This window comes from Chelon labrosus, assembly GCF_963514085.1.
Source record: "Chelon labrosus genome assembly, chromosome: 12".
Taxonomy (NCBI): domain Eukaryota; kingdom Metazoa; phylum Chordata; class Actinopteri; order Mugiliformes; family Mugilidae; genus Chelon; species Chelon labrosus.
In genome coordinates, this window is record NC_140345.1 from 30,083,072 (window position 1) to 30,107,005 (window position 23,934).

General features: G+C 49.1%; 2 protein-coding genes across 3 annotated transcripts; both read left to right on the forward strand.

The window, feature by feature from the left end:
• Positions 1–15: 15 nt before the first annotated feature.
• pi4kb (phosphatidylinositol 4-kinase, catalytic, beta) lies at positions 16–10,798 on the forward strand. Of its 2 annotated transcripts, XM_084557210.1 has the most exons (13): positions 16–158; positions 1,937–2,646; positions 4,258–4,617; positions 4,791–4,835; positions 5,302–5,529; positions 5,632–5,856; positions 7,757–7,866; positions 7,958–8,062; positions 8,136–8,259; positions 8,341–8,606; positions 8,673–8,805; positions 10,038–10,158; positions 10,236–10,798. In XM_084557210.1, the coding sequence occupies exons 2-13, from the start codon at positions 2,017–2,019 to the stop codon at positions 10,415–10,417; spliced, it is 2,529 nt and encodes an 842-aa protein (XP_084413336.1). In that variant the 5' UTR covers positions 16–158; positions 1,937–2,016; the 3' UTR covers positions 10,418–10,798. The 2 variants fall into 2 exon arrangements, with proteins under 2 accessions (XP_084413336.1, XP_084413337.1); XM_084557211.1 differs by lacking the exon at positions 4,791–4,835 and having other exon boundaries at positions 17–158.
• A 520-nt stretch (positions 10,799–11,318) lies between these two features.
• Positions 11,319–23,927, forward strand: myo1eb (myosin IEb). The gene is made up of 27 exons (XM_084557204.1): positions 11,319–11,541; positions 14,447–14,584; positions 14,690–14,779; positions 15,848–15,942; positions 16,407–16,494; positions 16,597–16,686; positions 16,766–16,897; positions 17,120–17,254; positions 17,336–17,468; positions 17,798–17,994; positions 18,206–18,286; positions 18,428–18,514; positions 18,599–18,685; positions 18,785–18,952; positions 19,189–19,274; positions 19,370–19,451; positions 19,528–19,733; positions 19,809–19,953; positions 20,250–20,364; positions 20,450–20,619; positions 20,840–20,985; positions 21,061–21,207; positions 21,334–21,491; positions 21,565–21,639; positions 21,713–21,899; positions 21,981–22,144; positions 23,086–23,927. The coding sequence occupies exons 1-27, from the start codon at positions 11,539–11,541 to the stop codon at positions 23,160–23,162; spliced, it is 3,282 nt and encodes a 1,093-aa protein (XP_084413330.1). The 5' UTR covers positions 11,319–11,538; the 3' UTR covers positions 23,163–23,927.
• Positions 23,928–23,934: the final 7 nt, after the last annotated feature.

The window sequence follows — 23,934 nt, forward strand, 5'->3', positions numbered from 1 at the left end:
GAAGCTGAACCGGAAGTCGCCTGTTCACCGACAGGAAGCAGCAGAAGAAGAGAAGGCGCCTCCTGGTGGTTGTTGGCTGATATGAAGATCCGAAAGAATCAATGGAGGCGACAAAGTGGACATAAAACATCATTTCAGACCCATTAAACTAGAACCAGGTAAGACCGGCTCACCTGGGAACATCCGGGACCTCACTGCATCGGACAGGTCACCTGTAGCGACCCCGTGCTGACGGTAGTTCAGCATGGAGCTTTATAAACAGTTGGCCTGGTGTGTGGTGGCTAATGCTAACTGAACGCAGCTCAGCTTCACGCTAATCACTCCCCGAGGATCTGACCGGAGCTGGTTCAGCACCGGTCACGGTCGGTCCCGGTCGGTCCCGGTTAACGGGAGCTGCGCTTCGGCTAGCCGGACAGCTAGCTCCGTTTCTCCGGTGCGTCAGTTCAGTCACGGAGCTACCGGCTAAAGTTACCGAGGCTCGTCTCGGACGTCCTGTCAGACTGCGTAGTGTCACCAGAGGACAAATAATGTCTCCGGAAGTTTAAAACGATGGATTTAAAACTTATTTTCCAAGTGACGCTTCTGCTCCAGAACCAAAACAAAGATGGCGGCTCGCCAGCGAGCTGCACAGAAAACACACAAACAGTGTGAGTTAAAAATATTTGTATTGTTCGGTGAAGAGAATAAAAACAAACGTGGAGCAGTAGAAGGATAAACTGGGGTTTAGAGATTTATTCAGGGAAACAAAGTGTTTTAAACGACCTTTAAACTTTAATGATCTCTGACCAAAGCTCAAAGCTAACGGTTAGCTTAGTGACTGAGAAACTGCACAGAACCAGCGGATCAGGAGCTAATGCTAACGCTAGGTCTCAGTACGACTCTGTCTTTGTCCAACACTTAGCTCTGTGCTAAGCTAGGCTAGGCTAACATCAGCTGACCGGCTCAACTGAGGGCTTGACTGAAGCAGGTACAGCACCTCCTTCATATCTAATATAGGACCCTGTGCTATGGGGTACCACAGGGCTCCATGTTGGGGCCGGTGCTGCTCAGTATGCTGACGACACCGTCCTTTATGTAGACGATAAAAACCCAACAAAGTTACTGACAAAGCACATTTCCAGACATTTATGTGGACGGAAAGGGATAGCACGATGCTAATCTGATTGATTAGAGCCGCTTTAACAGTAGATGCATCTGAGACATACCTTCATGTCTCCACTACTGTGGGACATCACGGTCACAGGACAATAAGAAACCAATCACATCTGTTCACAAACAAGATATTAAAATCTTAGACAGAAACACTCCAGTCTCATAATGCTGCACCTCCACCTCTGAGGAGATGTGTCCAGCCCTGTGCTGATGGAGGGTAGAACCACCAGGTCCATCATGGTCCATCATGGTCCACCATGAGGGGAACTGTAGCTCAATCAGCGTTCTCCTTTAACGCAGTGAGAACATGGAACACACTCCCAGTTAATCTGAAAACCTGTAGATTAACGTAGCTTCTCACATGAGGTGGAAAGATTCAGCTGGAGATTTAGGCACTCAGTCAACGTTAATAAATCATAGTAACAGTTTATCTTTTCATTTTTATCTGTGTGTGTGTGTGTGTGTGTTGGGGGGGTGATAATGTGTGTGTGTGTGTCTATAGTCTGTCCTACCTGCCCTGGGACTGCAGATGGAAATTAGCAGTTTGCTAAATCTGGTCCGGTCTATCTTCTCCTCCTGTCAGAACTAAACTAATGAACCTCATTAATATTTAATTAACTCATCAGCCTCTAATCAGTCAGTGACTTAAAGGAGCCTGATTCATCAGCTGATATTATTATTATTATTATTATTATTATTATGTCAGCTGATTCATCAGCTGATACGTTTGACCCAGACTCAACTGTCTCTAACAATCCCACAATGCACTGGGCTTGTTTTGCAGACACCAAATGGCCGCCCTCCTAAAGTGACTGCTGACCTTTGGCCTCAGTCTGTTTCAGAGGGCGGAGCTTCCCGGCCGCCATGATGGAGGACACGGAGCCGGATCCTTCCCCCGCCCCGTCTGATCAGAACAGCCCCTCCCCCTCCCTGTCCGTCTCCTCCTCCCCCTCCCTCTCTCTCCCCTCCACCCCGTCCTCCTCCTGCGGCCCCCCCCAGGCAGTCACCCCCCCACTCGGTGTCATCAGCGAGGGCGTGTCTGAGCTCAGCCTGGTGATCGATGCCGAGGTGGCCCAGCGGGCGTGTCAGGAGGTTCTGCAGAAGGTGAAGCTGCGGCAGGTGGAGGGGGATGAGCCCCCCCCGCAGAACGGGGCGGAGCCTTCGGGCCCCCTCGTCCCCAAACCTTCGCAGATCAGAGAGGAGGACGATGACCCCGAGGGCCCGGCCCCTGGCTCGGTGAAGAGCGCCCGGCGGCGGCAGAGGCACAACCCCTCCAAGCAGTCGTGGCTGCTGCGCCTGTTCGAGTCCAAGCTGTTTGACGTTTCCATGGCGATCTCCTACCTGCACAACTCCAAGGAGCCCGGCGTCCAGGCGTACATCGGCAACCGCCTCTTCAGCTTCCCCCACGAGCAGGTCGACTTCTACCTGCCCCAGCTGCTCAACATGTACATCCACATGGACGAGGACGTGGGGGACGCCATCAAGCCTTATGTGGTGGGTGGAGCCTAACGAGGTCCTTAATGCAGGACGAGCACGTCTTAATGAGAGCTCTGAAAGTCTTAATGCATCACTGTTGACAGTGTGTCTCCTGTGTGTCTCCTGCGTGTCTCCTGCGTGTCTCCTGCGTGTCTCCTGTGTGTCCCCTGTGTGTCCCCTGTGTGTCTCCTGCGTGTCTCCTGTGTGTCTCCTGCGTGTCTCCTGGGTGTCTCCTGTGTGTCTCCTGTGTGTCTCCTGTGTGTCCCCTGCGTGTCTCCTGTGTGTCTCCTGTGTGTCCCCTGCGTGTCTCCTGTGTGTCTCCTGTGTGTCCCCTGTGTGTCTCCTGCGTGTCTCCTGTGTGTCCCCTGGGTGTCTCCTGTGTGTCTCCTGGGTGTCTCCTGCGTGTCTCCTGGGTGTCCCCTGCGTGTCCCCTGCGTGTCCCCTGGGTGTCTCCTGTGTGTCCCCTGGGTGTCTCCTGTGTGTCCCCTGTGTGTCCCCTGTGTGTCTCCTGCGTGTCCCCTGTGTGTCTCCTGCGTGTCCCCTGCGTGTCTCCTGGGTGTCCCCTGTGTGTCTCCTCTCCTGTGTGTCTCCTCTCCTGTGTGTCCCCTGTGTGTCCCCTGTGTGTCTCCTGTGTCCCCTGTGTGTCCCCTGTGTGTCCCCTGGGTGTCCCCTGGGTGTCCCCTGTGTGTCCCCTGTGTGTCTCCTGCGTGTCCCCTGCGTGTCTCCTGGGTGTCCCCTGTGTGTCTCCTGGGTGTCCCCTGCGTGTCCCCTGGGTGTCCCCTGTGTGTCCCCTGGGTGTCGCCTGGGTGTCTCCTGTGTGTCCCCTGCGTGTCCCCTGCGTGTCTCCTGCGTGTCCCCTGCGTGTCCCCTGTGTGTCTCCTGTGTGTCCCCTGGGTGTCTCCTGTGTGTCCCCTGCGTGTCCCCTGCGTGTCCCCTGTGTGTCTCCTGTGTGTCCCCTGCGTGTCCCCTGTGTGTCTCCTGTGTGTCCCCTATGTGTCTCCTGCGTGTCCCCTGGGTGTCTCCTGTGTGTCCCCTGCGTGTCCCCTGCGTGTCTCCTGCGTGTCCCCTGCGTGTCCCCTGTGTGTCTCCTGTGTGTCCCCTGCGTGTCCCCTGGGTGTCGCCTGGGTGTCCCCTGCGTGTCCCCTGCGTGTCCCCTGTGTGTCCCCTATGTGTCTCCTGCGTGTCTCCTGGGTGTCCCCTGCGTGTCTCCTGGGTGTCCCCTGGGTGTCTCCTGTGTGTCCCCTGCGTGTCTCCTGGGTGTCCCTGTGTGTCTCCTCTCCTGTGTGTCCCCTGTGTGTCCCCTGCGTGTCCCCTGGGTGTCCCCTGGGTGTCTCCTGTGTGTCTCCTGGGTGTCCCCTGCGTGTCCCCTGTGTGTCCCCTGTGTGTCTCCTGTGTGTCTCCTGTGTGTCCCCTGCGTGTCCCCTGCGTGTCCCCTGTGTGTCTCCTGTGTGTCCCCTGCGTGTCCCCTGCGTGTCCCCTGTGTGTCCCCTGTGTGTCTCCTGCGTGTCTCCTGGGTGTCCCCTGCGTGTCTCCTGGGTGTCTCCTGTGTGTCCCCTGGGTGTCTCCTGTGTGTCCCCTGTGTGTCCCCTGTGTGTCCCCCCCCCCCCCGTCCCTCCCCTCCGTCCCCAGGTCCACCGCTGCAGACAGAGCATCTCCTTCAGCCTCCAGTGTGCCTGGCTCCTGGGGGCCTACTCCTCTGACATGCACATCTCCACCCAGCGTTACTCCAGAGGGACCAAACTCAGGAAGCTCATCCTGTCTGACGAACTCAAGCCCTCGGGGCCTCGAGCACGCAGGGACCCCCTGACTCTATCGCCCTTCTGTCCTGCGGCATCCTCCGGCCCCGGGCCCCTCGGAGGAGACCACGGCCTGTCCCCGTCCAAACGAACTCATCAGCGCTCCAAGTCAGACGCCACCGTCAGCATCAGCCTCAGCAGCAACCTGAAGAGAACAGCCAGCAACCCCAAGGTGGAGAGCAGCCAGGACGAGGTGAGGGGCCCCCAGCCACCAGGGGCCAGCCCATACTGATACAGGGTGGGGAGCCGCCACTGGGTTTAGAACAGATGGTCCTGAGGTGATGGAGAGCAGCTACGTCTGAATGAATGGATGAATTAATAAATGAGTAGTGAGGAGGTGCTGACCCCACATCCTCTTGTCCTTAGGACAGCAGCTCCAGCTCCGACAGTCTGGAGTTGGACTCTGGTTCCGTAAGTTATGACCTGCAGGTGCATTGTGGGAAATGGAGTCTGTGATGGAGGCCTAGGGTTTTAGTTCTGGTTCTGGTTTTGGTTCAGTCCACAGCTGAGCTGCTCATCTGTGGACTGAATGATTCTGGTCCTGGTGGATTCAATCAGCTGTTTGAGGTTCTGGGTAAATAGATGAGTGTTGGTTGGTTGATTGATTGGTTGATTGATTTATTGATTAATTGATTGGTTGATTGGTTGATTGATTTATTGATTAATTGATTGGTTGATTGATTAATTGATTGGTTGATTGATGGACTCTGTGTCTGTGTGTCTCCAGTTTTTAACGAGTCGACCAGCTGATTGATCACATGACTGAACTTGATCAGTTTAAAGACACACAGACCTCAGAGCTCCACCTGTCTGTCTGTGCTCCGCCTCTTCTTTGTCTCATGTTGCCTCCCCTCCAATCTGTCCAATCTGTCCCCAGCCGGTGCGTCTGGCCCCCCAGAGGGAGTTCATCAAGTCTCTGCTGGGCATCGGGAAGCGTCTGGCCACGCTGCCGACCAAGGAGCAGAAGACGCAGCGTCTGATCTCAGAGCTGTCGCTGCTCAACCACAAGCTGCCGGCACGAGTCTGGCTGCCGACGGCCGCCTTCGACCACCACGTGGTCCGGGTGCCCCACAGCCAGGCCGTGGTCCTCAACTCCAAGGACAAGGTTAGAGCGCCCACCCCTGACCCCTCAGGCCTGCTACTTGACCTCTCTGACCTCTGACCCCTCAGGCCCCCCACCTGACCGCTGTGACCTCTGACCCCTCAGGCCCCCTACCTGATCTATGTGGAGGTTCTGGAGTGCGACAGCTTCGAGACGTCTAGCGTTCCGACCCGAATCCCAGAGAACCGGATCCGGAGCACCCGGTCGGTGGAGAACCTGGACTGTGGTCTGACGTTGGAGCAGAGAACCGGGAGCTTCTCAGTCGTCCCCAACTACGACAACGACGACGAGGCCTGGTCTGTGGACGACATCGGAGAGCTGCAGGTGGAGGTAAGGGGGGGGGGAGTTAGCATGGAGTTAGCATGTAGTTAGCATGGAGTTAGCATGTAGATAACATGTAGTTAGCATGTACATGGAGCTAGCATGTAGATAACATGTAGTTAGCATGGAGTTAGCATGAAGTTAGCATCTAGATAACATGTCGTTAGCATGGGTCGCCGGGATAGCTCAGTGGGTAGAGCTGGCGACCCATGTGCCGAGGATGAGTCCTTGTTGCAGCAGCCTAGGGTTCGAGTCCGACCTGTGGCTTTTTGCTGCGTGTTATCCCCTCTCTCTCTGCCCCCTTTCCTGTCTATCTTCAGCTATCTCAATAATAAAGGCAACAAAAAGCCCCCAAAAAATATATTTAAAAAAAACAAAAAAAAAAACATGTCGTTAGCATGAAGTTAGCATCTAGATAACATGTCGTTAGCATGCAGATAACATGTCGTTAGCATGCAGATAACATGTAGTTAGCATGCAGATAACATGAAGTTAGCATGCAGATAACATGTAGTTAGCATGGAGTTAGCATGAAGTTAGCATGTAGATAACATGTAGTTAGCATGAAGTTAGCATCTAGATAACATGTCGTTAGCATGCAGATGACATGTAGTTAGCATGAAGTTAGCATGTAGATAACATGTAGTTAGCATGCAGATAACATGTAGTTAGCATGAAGTTAGCATGTCGATAACATGTCGTTAGCATGTACCGTATTTTCCGGAGTATAAGTCGCACCAGCTAAAAAATGCATAATGAAGAAGAAAAAAACATATATAAGTCGCACTGGACTATAAGTCGCATTTTTGGGGGAAATTTATTTGATAAAATCGGAGACCAAGAACACATTTCATCTTGAAAGGCAAGTTATAGTACTAACAATAGAACAACGGGCTGAATAGGTGTCTGGTATGTTAACAGCTATTCAGATAACTATAGCATAAACAACATAACATAACAAGTTTACCAAACTCTCGATCTCACTCCAAATCACTAAATCCATTGAATTCTTCATCCTCTGTGTCACTTCTAAGCAACTCCGCGAACTTCGGAGGTAGACGGCGCGCCGCCGCTATTACGCAGGAGTAAAAGAAGTAGCAGATACTGGCACACAAGCCTAGAGTGCCCTCTCGCGGCTGTCAGTGTGAAAATAACGAACACGTGAAATTATATATTTTAATATATAAGTCGCAGGGCCAGCCAAACCATGAAAAAAAGTGCGACTTATAGTCCAAAAAATTCGGTACATGGAGCTAGCATGTAGATAACATGTAGTTAGCATGAAGTTAGCATCTAGATAACATGTCGTTAGCATGTACATGGAGCTAGCATGTAGATAACATGTAGTTAGCATGTACATGGAGCTAGCATGTAGGTAACATGTAGTTAGCATGTACATGGAGCTAGCATGTAGATAACATGTAGTTAGCATGAAGTTAGCATGTAGATAACATGTAGTTAGCATGTACATGGAGCTAGCATGTAGATAACATGTAGTTAGCATGTACATGGAGCTAGCATGTAGATAACATGTAGTTAGCATGAAGTTAGCATGTAGTTAGCATGTACATGGAGTTAGCATGTAGATAACATGTAGTTAGCATGAAGTTAGCATGGAGATAACATGTCGTTAGCATGTACATGGAGCTAGCATGTAGATAACATGTAGTTAGCATGTATATGGAGCTAGCATGTAGATAACATGTAGTTAGCATGAACATGGAGTTAGCAAGTAGATAACATGTAGTTAGCATGAAGTTAGCATGTAGATAACATGTAGTTAGCATGTACATGGAGCTAGCATGTAGATAACATGTAGTTAGCATGTACATGAAGTTAGCATGTAGATAACATGTCGTTAGCATGTCGTTAGCATGTAGGTAACACATGTTTCCATGTTGGTCCTCAGCTTCCTGAGCTTCACACCAACAGCTGTGACAACATCAGTCAGTTCTCTGTGGACAGCATCACCAGCCTGGACAACAAGGAACCAGTGTTCATCGCTGCTGGAGACATCAGGTCCTCACCTGTCCTCACCTGTCCTCACCTGTCCTCACCTGTCTCGCTTACGTGTCTCTCTTACCTGTCTCTCTCACCTGTGTTGTCTCAGGCGTCGTCTCTCGGAGCAGCTGGCTCAGGCCCCCACCACCTTCAGACGGGACCCTGAGGACCCGTCGGCCGTGGCCCTGAAGGAGCCGTGGGAGGAGAAGGTCAGGTAGGTGTGTGCCCCAGTGCATTGTGGGATATGTGCGTCCAGTGTGTGTGATGTGACGAGCGTCCCTCTGCAGGAGGATCAGAGAGGGCTCCCCCTACGGTCACCTGCCCACCTGGAGGCTGCTGTCCGTCATTGTCAAGTGTGGAGACGACCTGAGGCAGGAGCTGCTGGCCTATCAGGTGCTGCAGCAGCTACAGGTAACCACCACCTCACATGACCTCTGACCTCCTCACATGACCTGTGTCTGTCTGGAGCTGTGACATCACTTCCTGTTTCAGTCTACCTGGGAGCAGGAGCGTGTTCCTCTGTGGATCAAGCCGTATAAGATCCTGGTCCTGTCGGCCGACAGCGGGATGATCGAGCCGGTGGTGAACGCCGTGTCGCTGCACCAGGTGAAGAAGCAGAGTCAGCTGTCGCTGCTCGACTACTTCCTGCAGGAGCACGGGGCGCCGACCACCGAAGCCTTCCTGTCGGCCCAGAGGAACTTCGTCCAGAGCTGCGCCGGCTACAGCCTCATCTGCTACCTGCTGCAGGTCAAAGACAGGTGAGCTCCGCCCCACGCGCTCACTGCGTCCTGCCGCTCAGGTCTGACCCGTGTCTTCGTCCTCAGGCACAACGGGAACATCCTGCTGGACGCCGACGGCCACATCATCCACATCGACTTCGGCTTCATCCTCTCCAGCTCGCCCAAGAACCTCGGCTTTGAGACGTCGGCCTTCAAGCTCACCGCTGAGTTCGTCGATGTGAGTCTCAAACGCCCTGCTTGCCGTCTGCCAGGCTGTGTCTGGTCCTGGTTTTATTAATCCCTGTGTAACGTCTGCCAGGCTGTGTCTGGTCCTGGTTGTTGTTAATCCCTGTGTAACGTCTGCCAGGCTGTGTCTGGTCCTGGTTGTTATTAATCCCTGTGTAACGTCTGCCAGGCTGTGTCTGCTCCTGGTTGTTGTTAATCCCTGTGTAACGTCTGCCAGGCTGTGTCTGGTCCTGGTTGTTGTTAATCCCTGTGTAACGTCTGCCAGGCTCTGTCTGGTCCTGGTTGTTATTCATCCCTGTGTAACGTCTGCCAGGCTCTGTCTGGTCCTGGTTGTTATTCATCCCTGTGTAACGTCTGCCAGGCTCTGTCTGCTCCTGGTTGTTATTCATCCCTGTGTAACGTCTGCCAGGCTGTGTCTGGTCCTGGTTGTTATTAATCCCTGTGTAACGTCTGCCAGGCTGTGTCTGGTCCTGGTTGTTATTAATCCCTGCTTGCCGTCTGCCAGGCTCTGTCTGGTCCTGGTTGTTATTCATCCCTGTGTAACGTCTGCCAGGCTGTGTCTGGTCCTGGTTGTTATTAATCCCTGCTTGCCGTCTGCCAGGCTCTGTCTGGTCCTGGTTGTTATTCATCCCTGTGTAACGTCTGCCAGGCTCTGTCGGCTCCTGGTTGTTATTCATCCCTGTGTAACGTCTGCCAGGCTCTGTCTGCTCCTGGTTGTTATTCATCCCTGTGTAACGTCTGCCAGGCTGTGTCTGCTCCTGGTTGTTATTAATCCCTGAGTGTCGTCTGCCAGGCCGTGTCTGGTCCTGGTTGTTATTAATCCCTGTGTAACGTATGCCAGGCCGTGTCTGCTCCTGAATGTTATTAATCCCTGTGTAACGTCTGCCAGGCTATGTCTGCTCCTGGTTGTTATTAATCCCTGTGTAACATCTGCCAGGCTGTGTCTGCTCCTGTTGTTATTAATCCCTGAGTGTCGTCTGCCAGGCTCTGTCTGCTCCTGGTTGTTATTAATCCCTGCTTGCCGTCTGCCAGGCTCTGTCTGGTCCTTGTTGTTATTAATCCCTGTGTAACGTCTGCCAGGCTGTGTCTGCTCCTGGTTGTTATTAATCCCTGCTTGCCGTCTGCCAGGCTCTGTCTGGTCCTTGTTGTTATTAATCCCTGTGTAACGTCTGCCAGGCTCTGTCTGCTCCTGGTTGTTATTAATCCCTGAGTGTCGTCTGCCAGGTGATGGGCGGTCCAGATGGAGACATGTTTAACTACTATAAGATGCTGATGCTCCAGGGTCTGATCGCAGCCAGGAAGCACATGGACCGAGTGTTGCAGATAGTGGAGATCATGCAGCAAGGTGAGCTCACAGTCCTGCTAGCAGCGCCACCTGCTGGCTGTTCCTTTCAGCACTGATTGTCCCGGTTGCCCCCCCAGGGTCCCAGCTGCCCTGCTTCCACGGCTCCAGCACCATGCGAGGTCTGAAGGAGCGTTTCCACATGAGTCTGACGGAGGAGCAGCTGCAGCTGCTGATCGATCAGCTGGTTGACGGATCAATGAGGTCGCTCACCACTAAACTGTACGACGGCTTCCAGTACCTCACCAACGGCATCATGTGACCACAGTCATGTGACCACAGACTGACGACCTCCAGCTTTTATGATTCTTCTACTTTGTTTTAATTCTTTTATTCGTCTTTTCTTTAGAGGAATTCAGTTTTTGTCTCGTTTGTTTCGTCCTCTTCCTCCTCCTCCTCTTCCTCTTCTTCCATATCTGGGTGGAAGTCTCTGATTGGCTGCTCAGCTGGACTCTTAGCCAATCAGAGAGCAGCTCAGTTTTAGTTTAAATGTGAACCGTCTCTCGGCGGCTGGTTTTTTCCGTGTTGCTGCCACTGAGCCGCTGAGCAAGGCAGCACACAGACAGACTGTTGGTCCATGAGAGCAGCTGTGAACATGTGGAACATCTGGAACATCGATCAATAAAATCATCGTCACTGAGAACAGACTCAGAGTTAATTCAATTAAAAGCTTTATTTACACCGACATGATTGACAGGTGTCAACAGCTGGTCATGATCCCAGGTCAGTTTCAGGTCAAAGGTCACGGTCATAAATAAAGCATCTGGAAGTGATGAGTTTATATCCAGCAGGTCAAAGGTCACCTTCACTCAGCTGATCAGTTCATAATATTGTCTGACCAGCTTTAATTCACAAATGAATAAAAGTATTTATATAATATTTAAAATATGGTCAAATAAGACAATATTATAAATATGATGTATAATTTAATATTTAATATTTATTTGATTACATTTACATTTACATTTTATTTTTACTAACAAAAATAAAAACGAAGAAAACGAATAAAATGAAGACGTGAGAGCAGCTGCAGTCCTGTCCGTGGCCGCTGGGGGGCAGCAGAGCTCTTCTGCTTTGTCCAGACTTCATTACCCAGAGTTCCAAAGGACTGAGGAGGGGAGGGGCTTCTACCTGCCCACACCTGCAGAGAGTTGAGACTGAAGACGGGAGGAAGAAAAGCAGAAAATAGACGGAGAGAGAAATGTTTCTGAGAGCGACACAGTCGGTCTGAGCCGAAAAGAGCCGAACCGGACCGAAGCGACCCGATCTGATTCGGGTTCTGGAGGTCTCACCCGGACCCGCCCGGACCCACCTGGACCCACCTGAGACTTTCTGCACGTTTCTCAACTTTTCTCTGAAGCAGGAAGTGAAGGCGCAGCAGACATGGTGAGTTCACTGACCGGCACTGGTCCTGGTCCTGGTCCTGGTCCTGGGGGTGCTCGGTTCTGATCACGGTCCGGATTCTGGGACAGACCGTGATCAGAACCGGAACCAGAAACGGAGCTCAGACCTTCAAAAGAGACTTTAAGACTTTAAGAAGTCTTTTAGAAGTTTTTCCTCCAGAAACAGGAAGTAAATAAATAAACTACAAGAACTACATTTAGTTCATTAAAACTAAGAAAGAAAAGTAAACGGATTAAACAGATTAATAAGATAATAGAACAAAACTGAAATAGTCAAAAGAAATACAGTTTTTGTTAAAATAAATAATAAATAAAATAAAAAAGAAGGAAATAAGTTTAAATACAAACTAAAAATAGTTAAATTAATATTTACTGTGGTTTCCTTCCTGTTACCATGGAAACGGCTTTCTGTGTGAACAGCCCTTCAGTTTAACTTTATATCTATTTTTAATTCACTAAGTTTCTGACAATAAAGTTAATTTTGAATCTTTCTGTGCAGCCGACCAATCAGAGCGCAGCGGCAGCCTCCAACCAAATTCTGTTCAATTTTCAGATGATTTAAAGAAGATCTTTGAATTTTTTCTTTACTAAAAGTGTTTGTTTACCTGAAACTGAACATCTGATGAGCCTCAGCCCCAGTGTGGCCCCCGGCCCCTGGCCCCCAGACCCCGGCCCCCAGGGGCCCCTCAGATGGACGGAGGGACAAACAGCTGACACTGTTCCCTCGGTTTGTTTCAGTCAGGATGGATTCTGTTGGTTCAGTTCAACACAGTTTAATCTGATCAGACAAACACACCCAACAGCAGCGTGTCCAGACGTCTCCACTAACAAGACCCCACAGGACTGAGGAATGCTGGGAACTCGGGCGCCGGCGGGCCTGTTGAAGAGGCCCCGCCCCTAAAATTTATGTTTCAGAGCTTTACAGAATAGTCACTGAACTCTGTGTGTTTATAAACAACAACATGTAAACACACAGCGAAACCAGCCAATCAGAGAGCAGCAATATCAAAGGACTGAGACATCATTGAATAAATATACGTTGTTAATCTGATTAATCAATGAATCGTTTGGTGTGAAGGGATGAATCTAAAGGTTCATCTAAAATACAACGGGACACAGTAACCTCCCTACGTAACCTCCCTACGTAACCTCCCTCCCTACGTAACCTCCCTACGTAACCTCCCTCCCTACGTAACCTCCGTACGTAACCTCCCTCCCTACGTAACCTCCCTACGTAACCTCCCTACGTAACCTCCCTCCCTACGTAACCTCCGTACGTAACCTCCCTCCCTACGTAACCTCCCTACGTAACCTCCCTCCCTACGTAACCTCCGTACGTAACCTCCCTCCCTACGTAACCTCCCTACGTAACCTCCCTCCGTACGTAACCTCCCTCCCTACGTAACCTCCGTACGTAACCTCCCTCCCTACGTAACCTCCCTACGTAACCTCCCTCCCTACGTAACCGCCGTACGTAACCTCCGTAACAACAAAGAATATATAGTTAAAAAGAAATCAGGTTATTGACCAGGATGTAGAGCTCCCCCTGGTGGCTGGCTGCAGTATAGGTCATAAGCCCCGCCCCCTATATGGTAGTGACACCATGATGATTGACAGTTTCCATGACAACTGCCCTGTGAAGCGAAAAGAAAATATAAAAACTGGAAGTGCAGTTTATAAAGCACTGACACTGACTGGTTTAAAGAGCTGCCTCCAGCTCCAGATGAAGAATGGGATGATGTAGAAGAAGTTATGTGCACCAAGCGGAGCCACCTGCTCTGCTCTTTAACATCCTCAGATGGATCCTCTTTTTTAATTTGTTCCTGAGCCTGTGCTCTTTGTTATTTAAGTTGTGGGTCGTGTATAACTTTATTACAGTTTAATTCAAATGACTGGTGTTCTAATTTTATTTCCATAGCCACTGTGTTGTGATGACGGGTTGTGTTAGCTCCACGCTCATTTAAAGTTGCTCAGACATAAGACATGTTTATTTATCCCACGTATGGGAAATCACATTGTCACAGTCGTATATATAAAAGATAATAACAACCTCGACAGGGGAATTACCAAAAAACACAATACATATTTAAAAAAATATATAGGGCGCCACAGTGGAGAGGTGGTCAGCACTGATGCCTCCCAGCCAGAAGGTTCTGGGTTCTAATCCAGACCGACTGGTTCCTTTCTGTGTGTAGTCTGCATGTTCTCCCTGTGTCTGCGTGGGTTCTCTCCAGGTTCTCCAGCTTCCTCCCACTGTCCAAAGACATGCTGGTTAGGTTCATTGGTGATTCTAGAAAGGGAGAAAGGGAGAAAGGCACCAAAGCCCCACCCCTTTACATTTGTTATCACTGCAAAAGCTGTAAATGTCCTCTGTAGACAGGCAGTATTAGTGTTACACCTTGGCTTTAACATCAACACATATGCACAAACCAAAAGCTTAATATAACCTGTGGACAGTGGTTGAGTGACAACCTGCACTATTAGCTACCAGAGAGAAACATCAGCTGGTCACTGACTTAATGTTAGCGTGGCACCGCTCTAAATGTTTCGTTGATTACTTGTGCTACTTCATGACGTAGATAGATGCACTTAACTACGATGCTCCTCGTATCTTTGTCTCTAACAAACTGAAAATAATGAGAGTATGTCCATCTCGAAAATGTACTGTCCGACGTCGAGCCTGCTTCAGCCGTAGTCATCTTTTACCAGTAACGTAAACACAGGAAGAAACGTTTTACAATTTGCGCGGAATTTGTTTTTTCAAAGGTGTGGGGGGTTGGGGGTGTGTCAACCCGGTTGGGACATAGAAGGAGGTGCACAGCCAAAAAGGAACCGCTGGTTGAATCAGGTACAGGAAAAATTTCTTGAATGTCCCCCCCCACCTACAGGGCAGTAAGGAGCGCTACCATTGGCAGGCTCAGAACGTGAAGGTGAGCGGCGTGGACGACATGGTGCTGCTGTCCAAGATCAACGAGGACGCCATCACTGACAACCTGAAGAAGAGATACATGGATGATTACATCTTCGTATCCTTCGCCCCTTCATCTGTTCAATCATCTGTTCATTCACTCATTAATCTGTTCATTCACTCATTCTAGTCCTGGTTCTGGTCCTTGACCCGGTTCTCTCAGACCTACATTGGTCCAGTTCTGATTTCTGTGAATCCCTTCAAACAGCTTCCGTATTTCACTGAGAGAGAAGTGGAGATTTACCAGGGAGCCGTGAGACACTACTACTACTACTACTACTACTACAAATACTACAAATACTACAAATACTGCAACTAATACTGCTATATACTACTACTAGATATACACACACACTTTATATATACACTGCCTGGCCAAAAAAAAAAGGCCCCCCCTCTACTATTTGTTTCATCATTGTTTCTATAATCTTCTCCAGTGTCTCCAGATTTATCTCCATCCAGTGTTTCATTCATTGTATTGATGATGGAGAGTCTGACCACTGCTCAAAGCCTTCTCCAGCACATCCCAAAGATTCTCAATGGGGTTCAGGTCTGGACTCTGTGGTGGCCAATCCATGTGTGAACATGATGTCTCATGCTCCCTGAACCACTCTTTCACAATCTGAGCCCCATGAATCCTGGCATTGTCATCTTGGAATATGATCCATTGATGGAATAACCTGGTCATTCAGTATATTCAGGTAGTCAGCTGACCTCATTCTTTGGACACATAATGTTGCTGAACCTAGACCTGAGCAACTGCAGCAACCCCAGATCATAGCACTGCCCCCACAGGCTTGTACAGTAGACACTAGGCATGATGGGTGCATCACTTCATCTGCCTCTCTTCTTACCCTGATGGTTCCCCACTATCCTTCCAGTTTTTAATAATGCCTTGGACAGTTCTTAACCCAGTTTTAGTAGTTTCTACAATCTCCTTAGATGTTTTCTCTGCTTGATGCATGCCAATGATTTGACCCTTCTCAAACAGACGACCACAGGATGTGTCTTTAGACATGGTTGTTGAAGGAATGAGAAGCTACTCATTGCATCAGTTGGGTTTAAATAACTTGTTGTCAGCTGAAAGATAATCACCCATGCAGTAATTATCCAATAGGAGGTGAATACCTGTTTATTAGTTAGATCCAGATGGAGACTTTGTTTTGGCCAGGCTGTGTATATACACTGCACTATACATTATACACTCCAGTCCTACTGTTTGTATACTACACTACACACCACTGTTACTCATGTACTCATATGTATATATGTACTCATGTATAAATACACACTGTAACCCCCCCCCCCCCTCCTCATATAGGCCCAGTATGAGAACCCCCCCCACATCTACGCTCTGGCTGACAACATGTACAGGAACATGATGATTGACAGCGAGAACCAGTGTGTCATCATCAGGTGGGCGGGGCCTATAAATCAGACTGTATATAAACATGGACGACGTGTCTCCTCTTCTTCCCATTGGTCAAACTGACGCTAGTGTCCTAGGGTTACAGGTGGAACCAGAGTCTGATTGGTGCCTGGGGTGGAGCCACACTATCGATGCCCCGCCCACATTCCCACCACTTACTGACTAATGTTGGATTATACACTGAACTTATATATGTTTTTATAGCATCAAATATCTTGAACATACTTCAGCATTATATTAACTAGCTGGTAGTTTGACATGTGTACTTTAGACCCGCCCACTAACGTGGAGGGGGTGGGACTAATGACCTCTATTGCAGCCAGGGGGAGCTCCACATGCTTTGGCTTCACTGTAGAGGAGCAGTCATGGCGTCCATGTTTTTTTACAGTCTGGTTCTGGTTGGTTCTGACTGGTTCTGGTTGGTTCTGACTGGTTCTGATCTGTTTGTCAGTGGAGAGAGCGGAGCAGGAAAAACTGTTGCTGCTAAATACATCATGAGCTACGTGTCCAAGGTATCTGGAGGAGGAGACAAAGTACAGGTCAGTGCAGTGCTGCCGTTGCCACAGTTACCCACCACGCCGTCTCCATGGTTACTGTTGTTGTTAATGCTGTTACCATGGTCACCTCTTCCCACTGTGCAGCACGTCAAGGACATCATCCTCCAGTCCAACCCTCTGCTGGAGGCCTTCGGGAACGCCAAGACCGTCCGCAACAACAACTCCAGCAGATTTGTGAGTACATGTACACACTGATACTACAACAAGTACACTCTAATTGTACATGTACCAATACTACATGTCCTCCTGTCAGGGTAAATACTTTGAGATCCAGTTCAGTAGAGGAGGAGCTCCTGATGGAGGAAAGATCTCCAACTTCCTCCTGGAGAAGAGTCGAGTGGTTTCACAGAATCCAGGAGAGAGAAACTTCCACATCTACTACCAGGTACTACTACTACTACTACTACTACTACTAGCCTACTACTACTACTGCTACCAATACTACTACTGTAGCTAGCACTATAATTAATACTATAACTACTATAACTAGTACAGTAACTAGTACAACTATTACTGTAACTAGTACTTTTACTACTGTTTGTTGTTTCTGTAACAATCTGATAAACCTCTGTGTGACCTCTGTGTGACCTCTGACCTTTGTCCTCAGCTCTTGGGGGGGGCCAGTGGGGAGCAGAGGGAGAACCTTGGGGTCACGACCCCTGACTACTACTACTACCTCAACCAATCGGGAACCTACACGGTGGAGGATGTCAACGACAAGAAGGAGTTCTCTGATACTATGGTCTGTCTGTCCTCCTGTCTGTCTACCTGTACTCTGTCCTTTGTCTCACCCTCTGTCCTTTGTCTCACCTCTGTCCTCCAGGAGGCCATGTCTGTGGTGGGTCTGTCCTCTGAGGACCAGGACTCAGTTCTTCAGCTCGTTGCAGGAATTCTTCATCTGGGAAACATCAGCTTCAGAGAAGAGAACAACTACGCCTCAGTGGAGAGTCAGGACTGTAAGATACACAACATCTACACACCATCTAAACAACAACTACACAACATCTACACAACAACTACACACCATCTACACAATAACTACACAATAACTACACACCATCTACACAACAACTACACAACATCTACACACCATCTACACAACAACTTCACACCATCTACACACCATCTACACACCATCTACACAACAACTTCACAACAACTACACAACATCTACACAACATCTACACACAACACAATGTTAATGTATTATTGTTGTTCATTGTTTTTCTTTTTTTCTCTCTCTCTCTCTTTCTGTCTGTCCTCGTCTCTGTCCCCGGCCCATCAGTCCTGGCCTTCCCGTCCTTCCTGCTGGGTGTCTCTCAGGACGGTCTCTGCAGTAAGTTGACCAGCAGGATGATGGACAGTAAGTGGGGGGGGAAGACAGAGTCCATCTCCGTCACCCTGAACACGGAGCAGGCGTCCTTCACCAGAGACGCTCTGTCCAAGGCTCTCTACACCCGTCTCTTTGACTTCCTGGTGGACGTGAGTCCAGCCGCCACCTCCACGTCATCATGTCCATCATGTCTTCTGTCTCATGGTGTCCTTCTTCATTATGTCTCACCATGTCTCATTGTGTGCCTGATGTCCATCATGTCCTCTGTCTCACAGTGTCCTTTGTCCATCATGTCTCATCATGTCTCATCATGTCTCCTCATGTCTCATCATGTCTCATCATGTCCCTCATGTCCATCAGTGCATCAACAGAGCGATGGAGAAGGAGCAGGAGGAGTTCAACATTGGAGTCCTCGACATCTACGGTTTCGAAATCTTCCAGGTACAAAGACACATGAGGACAGACAGTCTGGACATGAAAATAGAAACTTTGTAATGAGACCTGGTCCAGCTAATCGATAAAGATAATGATTGATTAGTTGGTTAATTGATTGGTTGGTTGTCTTGTGCTTCCTTGTTCCAGAAAAATGGATTTGAACAGTTCTGTATCAACTTTGTCAACGAGAAGCTGCAGCAGATTTTTATTGAACTCACTCTGAAAGCTGAACAGGTGAATATGACGACATGAGGATGGACAGATTGGTTGGTTCGTTGGTTGATGGACAGGTGGTGTCTCTAAATCATGTCTCTGTAGGAAGAGTATGTCCAGGAGGGGATCAGGTGGACTCCCATCGAGTACTTCAACAACAAGGTGGTCTGTGACCTCATTGAGTCCAAACTGGTGAGTCGACCAATCAGAGAGCTCGACTGTTACAGGTGTGAAACAAATAGTCTTCACAACCAAACCAACCGGAGCAGCTAATGTCTGATCGTTTCCCAGAATCCTCCTGGGGTCATGAGCATCCTGGATGATGTGTGTGCTACGATGCACGCTAAAGGTGAGGGGGCGGATCAGACGCTGCTTCAGAAACTGCAGGGACAGGTGGGATCCCATGAGCACTTCAGCAGCTGGAACCGAGGATTCATCGTCCACCACTACGCCGGCAAGGTCCTTGCTAAACCTGCTCGTACCTGTATACCTGTTCATCTCTTCACCTGTTCATCTCCTCACCTGTTCATCTGTACATCTGTTCACCTGTTCATCTCTTCACCTGTTCATCTCCTCACCTGTTCATCTGTACACTGGCTCACCTGCTCACCTCTACACCTTCTCAGCTGTTCACCTGTGTTTGCTGACCACACCTGTCAGATTGTATTAATCATGTCAAGATCACCTGTGTCCAGGTGTCGTATGATGTCAGCGGGTTCTGTGAGAGGAACCGAGACGTTCTGTTCAACGACATAATCGAACTGATGCAGAGCAGTGAGTTGTAAGTCCTACAGTGTTTGGTGTCTTTGTGAGGACCAGTGTCCACCATCACTAATTAGACGTGTGTGTGTGTGTGTGTGATGTGTTTGTGGTCAGTCCGTTCATCAGAGCGCTGTTCCCTGAGAACCTGGAGGCGGAGAAGAGAGGACGCCCATCCACCGCCAGCAGTAAGATCAAGGTGAGACAGAACTCAAACTAAGAGTCTTGTGAACTGTGAAGTGTTGAACGTCTGATGTTGTTCCCTCTGTGGTCAGAAACAAGCCAACAGTCTGGTCCAGACCCTGATGAAATGCACCCCCCACTACATCCGATGCATCAAACCCAATGAGACCAAGCGCCCCCGGGACTGGGAGGAGAACCGGGTCAGACACCAGGTGGAGTACCTGGGCCTCCGAGAGAACATCAGGGTCCGCCGAGCAGGATACGCCTACAGACGGGTCTTCAACAAGTTCCTACAAAGGTCAGAGGTCTGACCCGGTAAGAACCAGTTGACCCATCCTGTTTCAGTGTCCTGACCCGGACCTGTGTGCCGCAGGTACGCCATCCTGACCAAGGACACCTGGCCTCAGTGGAGGGGTGAGCAGCGCCAGGGAGTCCTGCACCTCCTCAACTCGGTCAACATGGACCAGGATCAGTTCCAGCTGGGGAAGACCAAGGTCTTCATTAAAGCTCCAGAGTCGGTAAGAAACAGGAAGTGTTTTATCCCACTGTAAACCTTCAAAGTAAAGTTCCACCAGCAGAACCTCCTGACTGTGCTAGGGAAATAGTCTTCAGTCAAAATGTTGTTTGCTGCAACAGAAACTTGACAGTTTAGTCCCAGAATATTTAAAATCCTTTAGACAGGACTCATGGTTTCTGAACCTCATGTCAACACATTATCAGTTAATTTCAAGAACTAATTTTGACTCCATGGAACTACCACGAGATCTACAAGGGTTCTGGTCTGATTCTCATTATTTCTGTCTGTTGTCTGCAGCTCTTCCTCCTGGAGGAGATGAGGGAGAGGAAGTATAACGGTTTTGCTCGGGTCATCCAGAAGGCGTGGCGTAAACACATCGCCGTCCGCAAGTACGTGAAGATGAGGGAGGAAGGTAAGATTGCTGGCTGGACATCAACGAGGTCTGAGTTTGATTCGGATTAGTTTGATGAGTCCTGACAGATTCTGTTTTGCTGCAGCTTCAGACGTCCTGCTGAACAAGAAGGAACGCCGCAGGAACAGCATCAACAGGAACTTTGTGGGCGACTACATCGGGACCGACAACCGTCCTGAGATCAGACAGTTCATCGGCCGACGCGAGAGAATCGACTTCGCTGATGTGGTTGTGAAATACGATCGGAGGTTCAAGGTAAAAACTGAATAACGTTTAACATCCTCACCAACGGTCACCACCAGAACCAGAACCTGAACCAATAATACAAAACCAGCTAGAGAATCAGAACTAGACAACATTTAGAACTAATACTAGTCAACTGGTACCAGTCCACCGAGGATGTCTCTGAAATGTGACCAGAATCAGAACTAGACTGAAGGACGTGAATAAAAAGTTCCTTCTGTTTGTGTTTCAGACGGTGAAGCGGGACCTCATCCTGACCCCAAAGTTCCTGTACCTGATTGGTCGAGAGAAGGTGAAACAAGGTCCAGATAAAGGTCAGATCCAGGAGGTTCTCAAGAGGAAGATCGAGATCAAAAAGATCCAGTCTGTCTCCATGAGGTACACCATCAGAACCTGAACCAGAAACAGATCCAGAGTCAGACTAGAACCTAAAATCCTTTGTGTGCCTGTCAGCACTCTGCAGGACGACTTCTTCATCGTCCATGAGGAAGAGTATGACAGCGTCCTCCAGAGCGTCTTCAAAACCGAGTTCCTGAGTTTGTTGGTGAAACGTTACCAAGAGAAAACTGAGAGGAAGCTGCCGCTGAAGTTCAACAACCTGTCAGTCATCCGTCCATCTGTTCATCCATCCATACATAATATATCTATTTGTTCATTCATCCGTTCACCCATGGACCTCTGACTTTTCATTGTATTCATTTAGATTCTCTCTCTCTCTCCATCCAGTCTGGAGTTTAAGGTGAAGAAGGGCGGCTGGGGTCCATTCAGTTCTGCAGGGTCCAGACAGATCCAGTTCCAGGTGGGTCAAGGTGACGAGGTGGTTTTGAAGCCAAGCGGGAAGGTCCTGCAGGTCTCCATTGGACCGGGTCTGCCCAAGAACTCAAGTAAGTTTCTGGTTCAGTCACCATGACGACTTCCTGTCTGCTCCACCTCACTTCCTCTGTGTTTGATCTACAGGACCAACCAGGAAGGACAAGCGTAAGAGCCGCTACATGGGCAGCCAGGCTCCGCCCACCAGCCAGTACAGCTCAGGTACCAGTCCAAATCCGTCCGGCGTCACCAGTGTCATGTTCTGGGTTCTGATGTTGGTTTTTATTTCCTTCAGCTCCTCGTTCCAGAGGAGGCGGGGATTCCAGAGGAGGTGGGGCTGCCAGAGGCTCCTTACTGAGGCAGCAGTCCAGCATGGAGCAGCCCACCTTGCCCCGCCTCCAGAACCAGCATCGCTCTGACAACCGCCCCCCCCAGCACCACGACATGGGCTTCATGGACGTCCCTGAACAGGGCGCTGCAGGGTGAGAACAGTTCACCTAGCGTAGCCATGGTAGTCATGACAGCCAGTAACAGAACCAGTAATCCCTTCTCCTCACCTGCAGGCTGCAGCGGCGCCGGTCCAAGGAGGTAAAGCCTCTTCCTGGAGCGGGTCGGCCCAAACCGAAGCCCCGATCGCCACAGTGCAGAGCTCTGTACGCCTACGATGCCCAGGACACAGACGAGCTGAGCTTCAATGCTGACGACGTCATTGAGATACTCACTGAAGGTATCCTGCTACTGTTAGCGCTGCTGCTCCTGGAGCTAGCATTAATGCACTGTCAAGTCATTAGCTTTATCCTGCAGATGGAGGACACAAGAAACTACAAGCTAAAATAACGCTAACCCTAACAGAGCTAATAGCCGCTAACAGAGCTAATAGTGCTAACAGTGTTAACAAAGATAACAGCAGAGGAGATAATGGTGCTGAAAGAGTGAAAAACAGTGCTAACTGTTAATAGCTCTGTTAGCACTGTTAGCTCTGTTAGCTGGTCCTACTAGCCCCTGGTTTCCTTCAGCATACGGTTGCCAACCGTCCCTTGAAAAACAGAATCGTCCCGTATTGAGCTGAAACAGGATGCACTCTGTCCCGTGTTACCGTGAGAAGTAAAAATAGTGTAAAATGTGGAGAGAATGAATAACAGGACGCTTTATATGAACATTTACAGTAAACTTATTACCATCTCCTGCTCTGTGACCAATCAGCTGACAGCAGGAATCCCTCTCATCTCATTGGTCGAGGTACTGTTGCTTGAGAAGAAGATACCAGGAGACAACAAAGCAACAACTTCTCCTCACACTTTTCTTATTTCACTATTACCAGAGGCATGTTCTCTATATTCATTTATACAGTCTGAAGTTAAACAGGACAGCTTTCTGTTACTTTCTATTAAAAATAATTTGTTGAATAATAATTTATTTTCCATGTGTTCATATCACTCAGAAGATATGAATCTAATTCAGTTCAGGTTGGAGTCAAATAGTTAAAATATCGTTTCACACACACGAGGGCAAAAAAAAATCCACCACGGCGTGAAGGTTGAAGGGTCAGTCGGGTCGGCCCCGACAATCAGGTGTCCCTTATTTGTTTTTCAGGGAGTTGGCAACCCTACTTCAGCACTGTCTTTTATTCCGTTTCCTGTCCTCAGCAGCATCTCTGTGTCTCTGTAGATCCGTCGGGTTGGTGGTTCGGTCGGTTGCGGGGCAAAGAGGGGATGTTCCCGGGAAACTACGTGGAGAAGATCTAAACCTCTCTGGGTTCAGAGGTCACGACCTGCAGCAGTGGTCCAAGGTCACCATCTTCTGAGACGAGTTCATTCATAAACTAACATGTATGTTTCAGTCCGAGTGGCGGCTGTCAATCAACCTAAGCTGCCCTGCCTCCAGAGGTCAGAGGTCACGGTCTGGTTCTATCTGCTGGACTCCAGACGTCCCCATAACACTTGGTCCAGTGTCCCCAAGGGGTTGAGTCTCTTATCATCTCTGGTGGTTTTAGAGCAGCAGCTTGTCTATATTCTCATTGTGTTGCCATGGAAACCTGATAATGAAATAGGGTCTTAAAGTCCTGCAGCACCTCTGCAGGCTCCAGGGTTCATTACGACCACCGTTGTAAAGTTGCAGAGACGAGATGATCAGACACTGGACGTCATCAGAATAACTAACGCTGGAAACAAAAGCAAAGTCAAATAAAAAATAAAAGATGAAACAGTTTGAACGGCTCGTTTTCTACTCATGTCACATGTTCAGTGTTTATAGCCAGTAAACATCAAACATCAGCTGATCACGCACAGAGTCAAACTACAGGGCACTACATTACCCAGAGTTCTGTTTGGTCATGCTGCCTTCACTGCTAATGGAAATGTGGGATGTGTTCTGAGTAAACAGGCTGTCTTCAATAAACTCCTTCATAATGTAGTTTAATAGGAAATAAAAACCTAAAAGAATACCTCGGTTTCACGTTTATGTGTAAACTAATTATACTATAATATAATAAAACGACCTTTCTGTGTGAAGATTGAA

What these genes read in the sequence shown, in the direction of transcription:
- pi4kb (XM_084557210.1), top strand. Translation starts at nt 2,017, where the DNA reads ATGATGGAGGACACGGAGCCGGATCCTTCCCCCGCCCCGTCTGATCAG. An exon ending in TGGAGAGCAGCCAGGACGAG is followed by an intron (nt 4,618 to 4,790) that starts GTGAGGGGCCCC and finishes TCTTGTCCTTAG; the next exon opens with GACAGCAGCTCCAGCTCCGA. An exon ending in AGGTGCTGCAGCAGCTACAG is followed by an intron (nt 8,260 to 8,340) that starts GTAACCACCACC and finishes TTCCTGTTTCAG; the next exon opens with TCTACCTGGGAGCAGGAGCG.
- myo1eb (XM_084557204.1), top strand. An exon ending in ACAACAACTCCAGCAGATTT is followed by an intron (nt 16,687 to 16,765) that starts GTGAGTACATGT and finishes TCCTCCTGTCAG; the next exon opens with GGTAAATACTTTGAGATCCA. An exon ending in TCATTAAAGCTCCAGAGTCG is followed by an intron (nt 19,954 to 20,249) that starts GTAAGAAACAGG and finishes TGTTGTCTGCAG; the next exon opens with CTCTTCCTCCTGGAGGAGAT.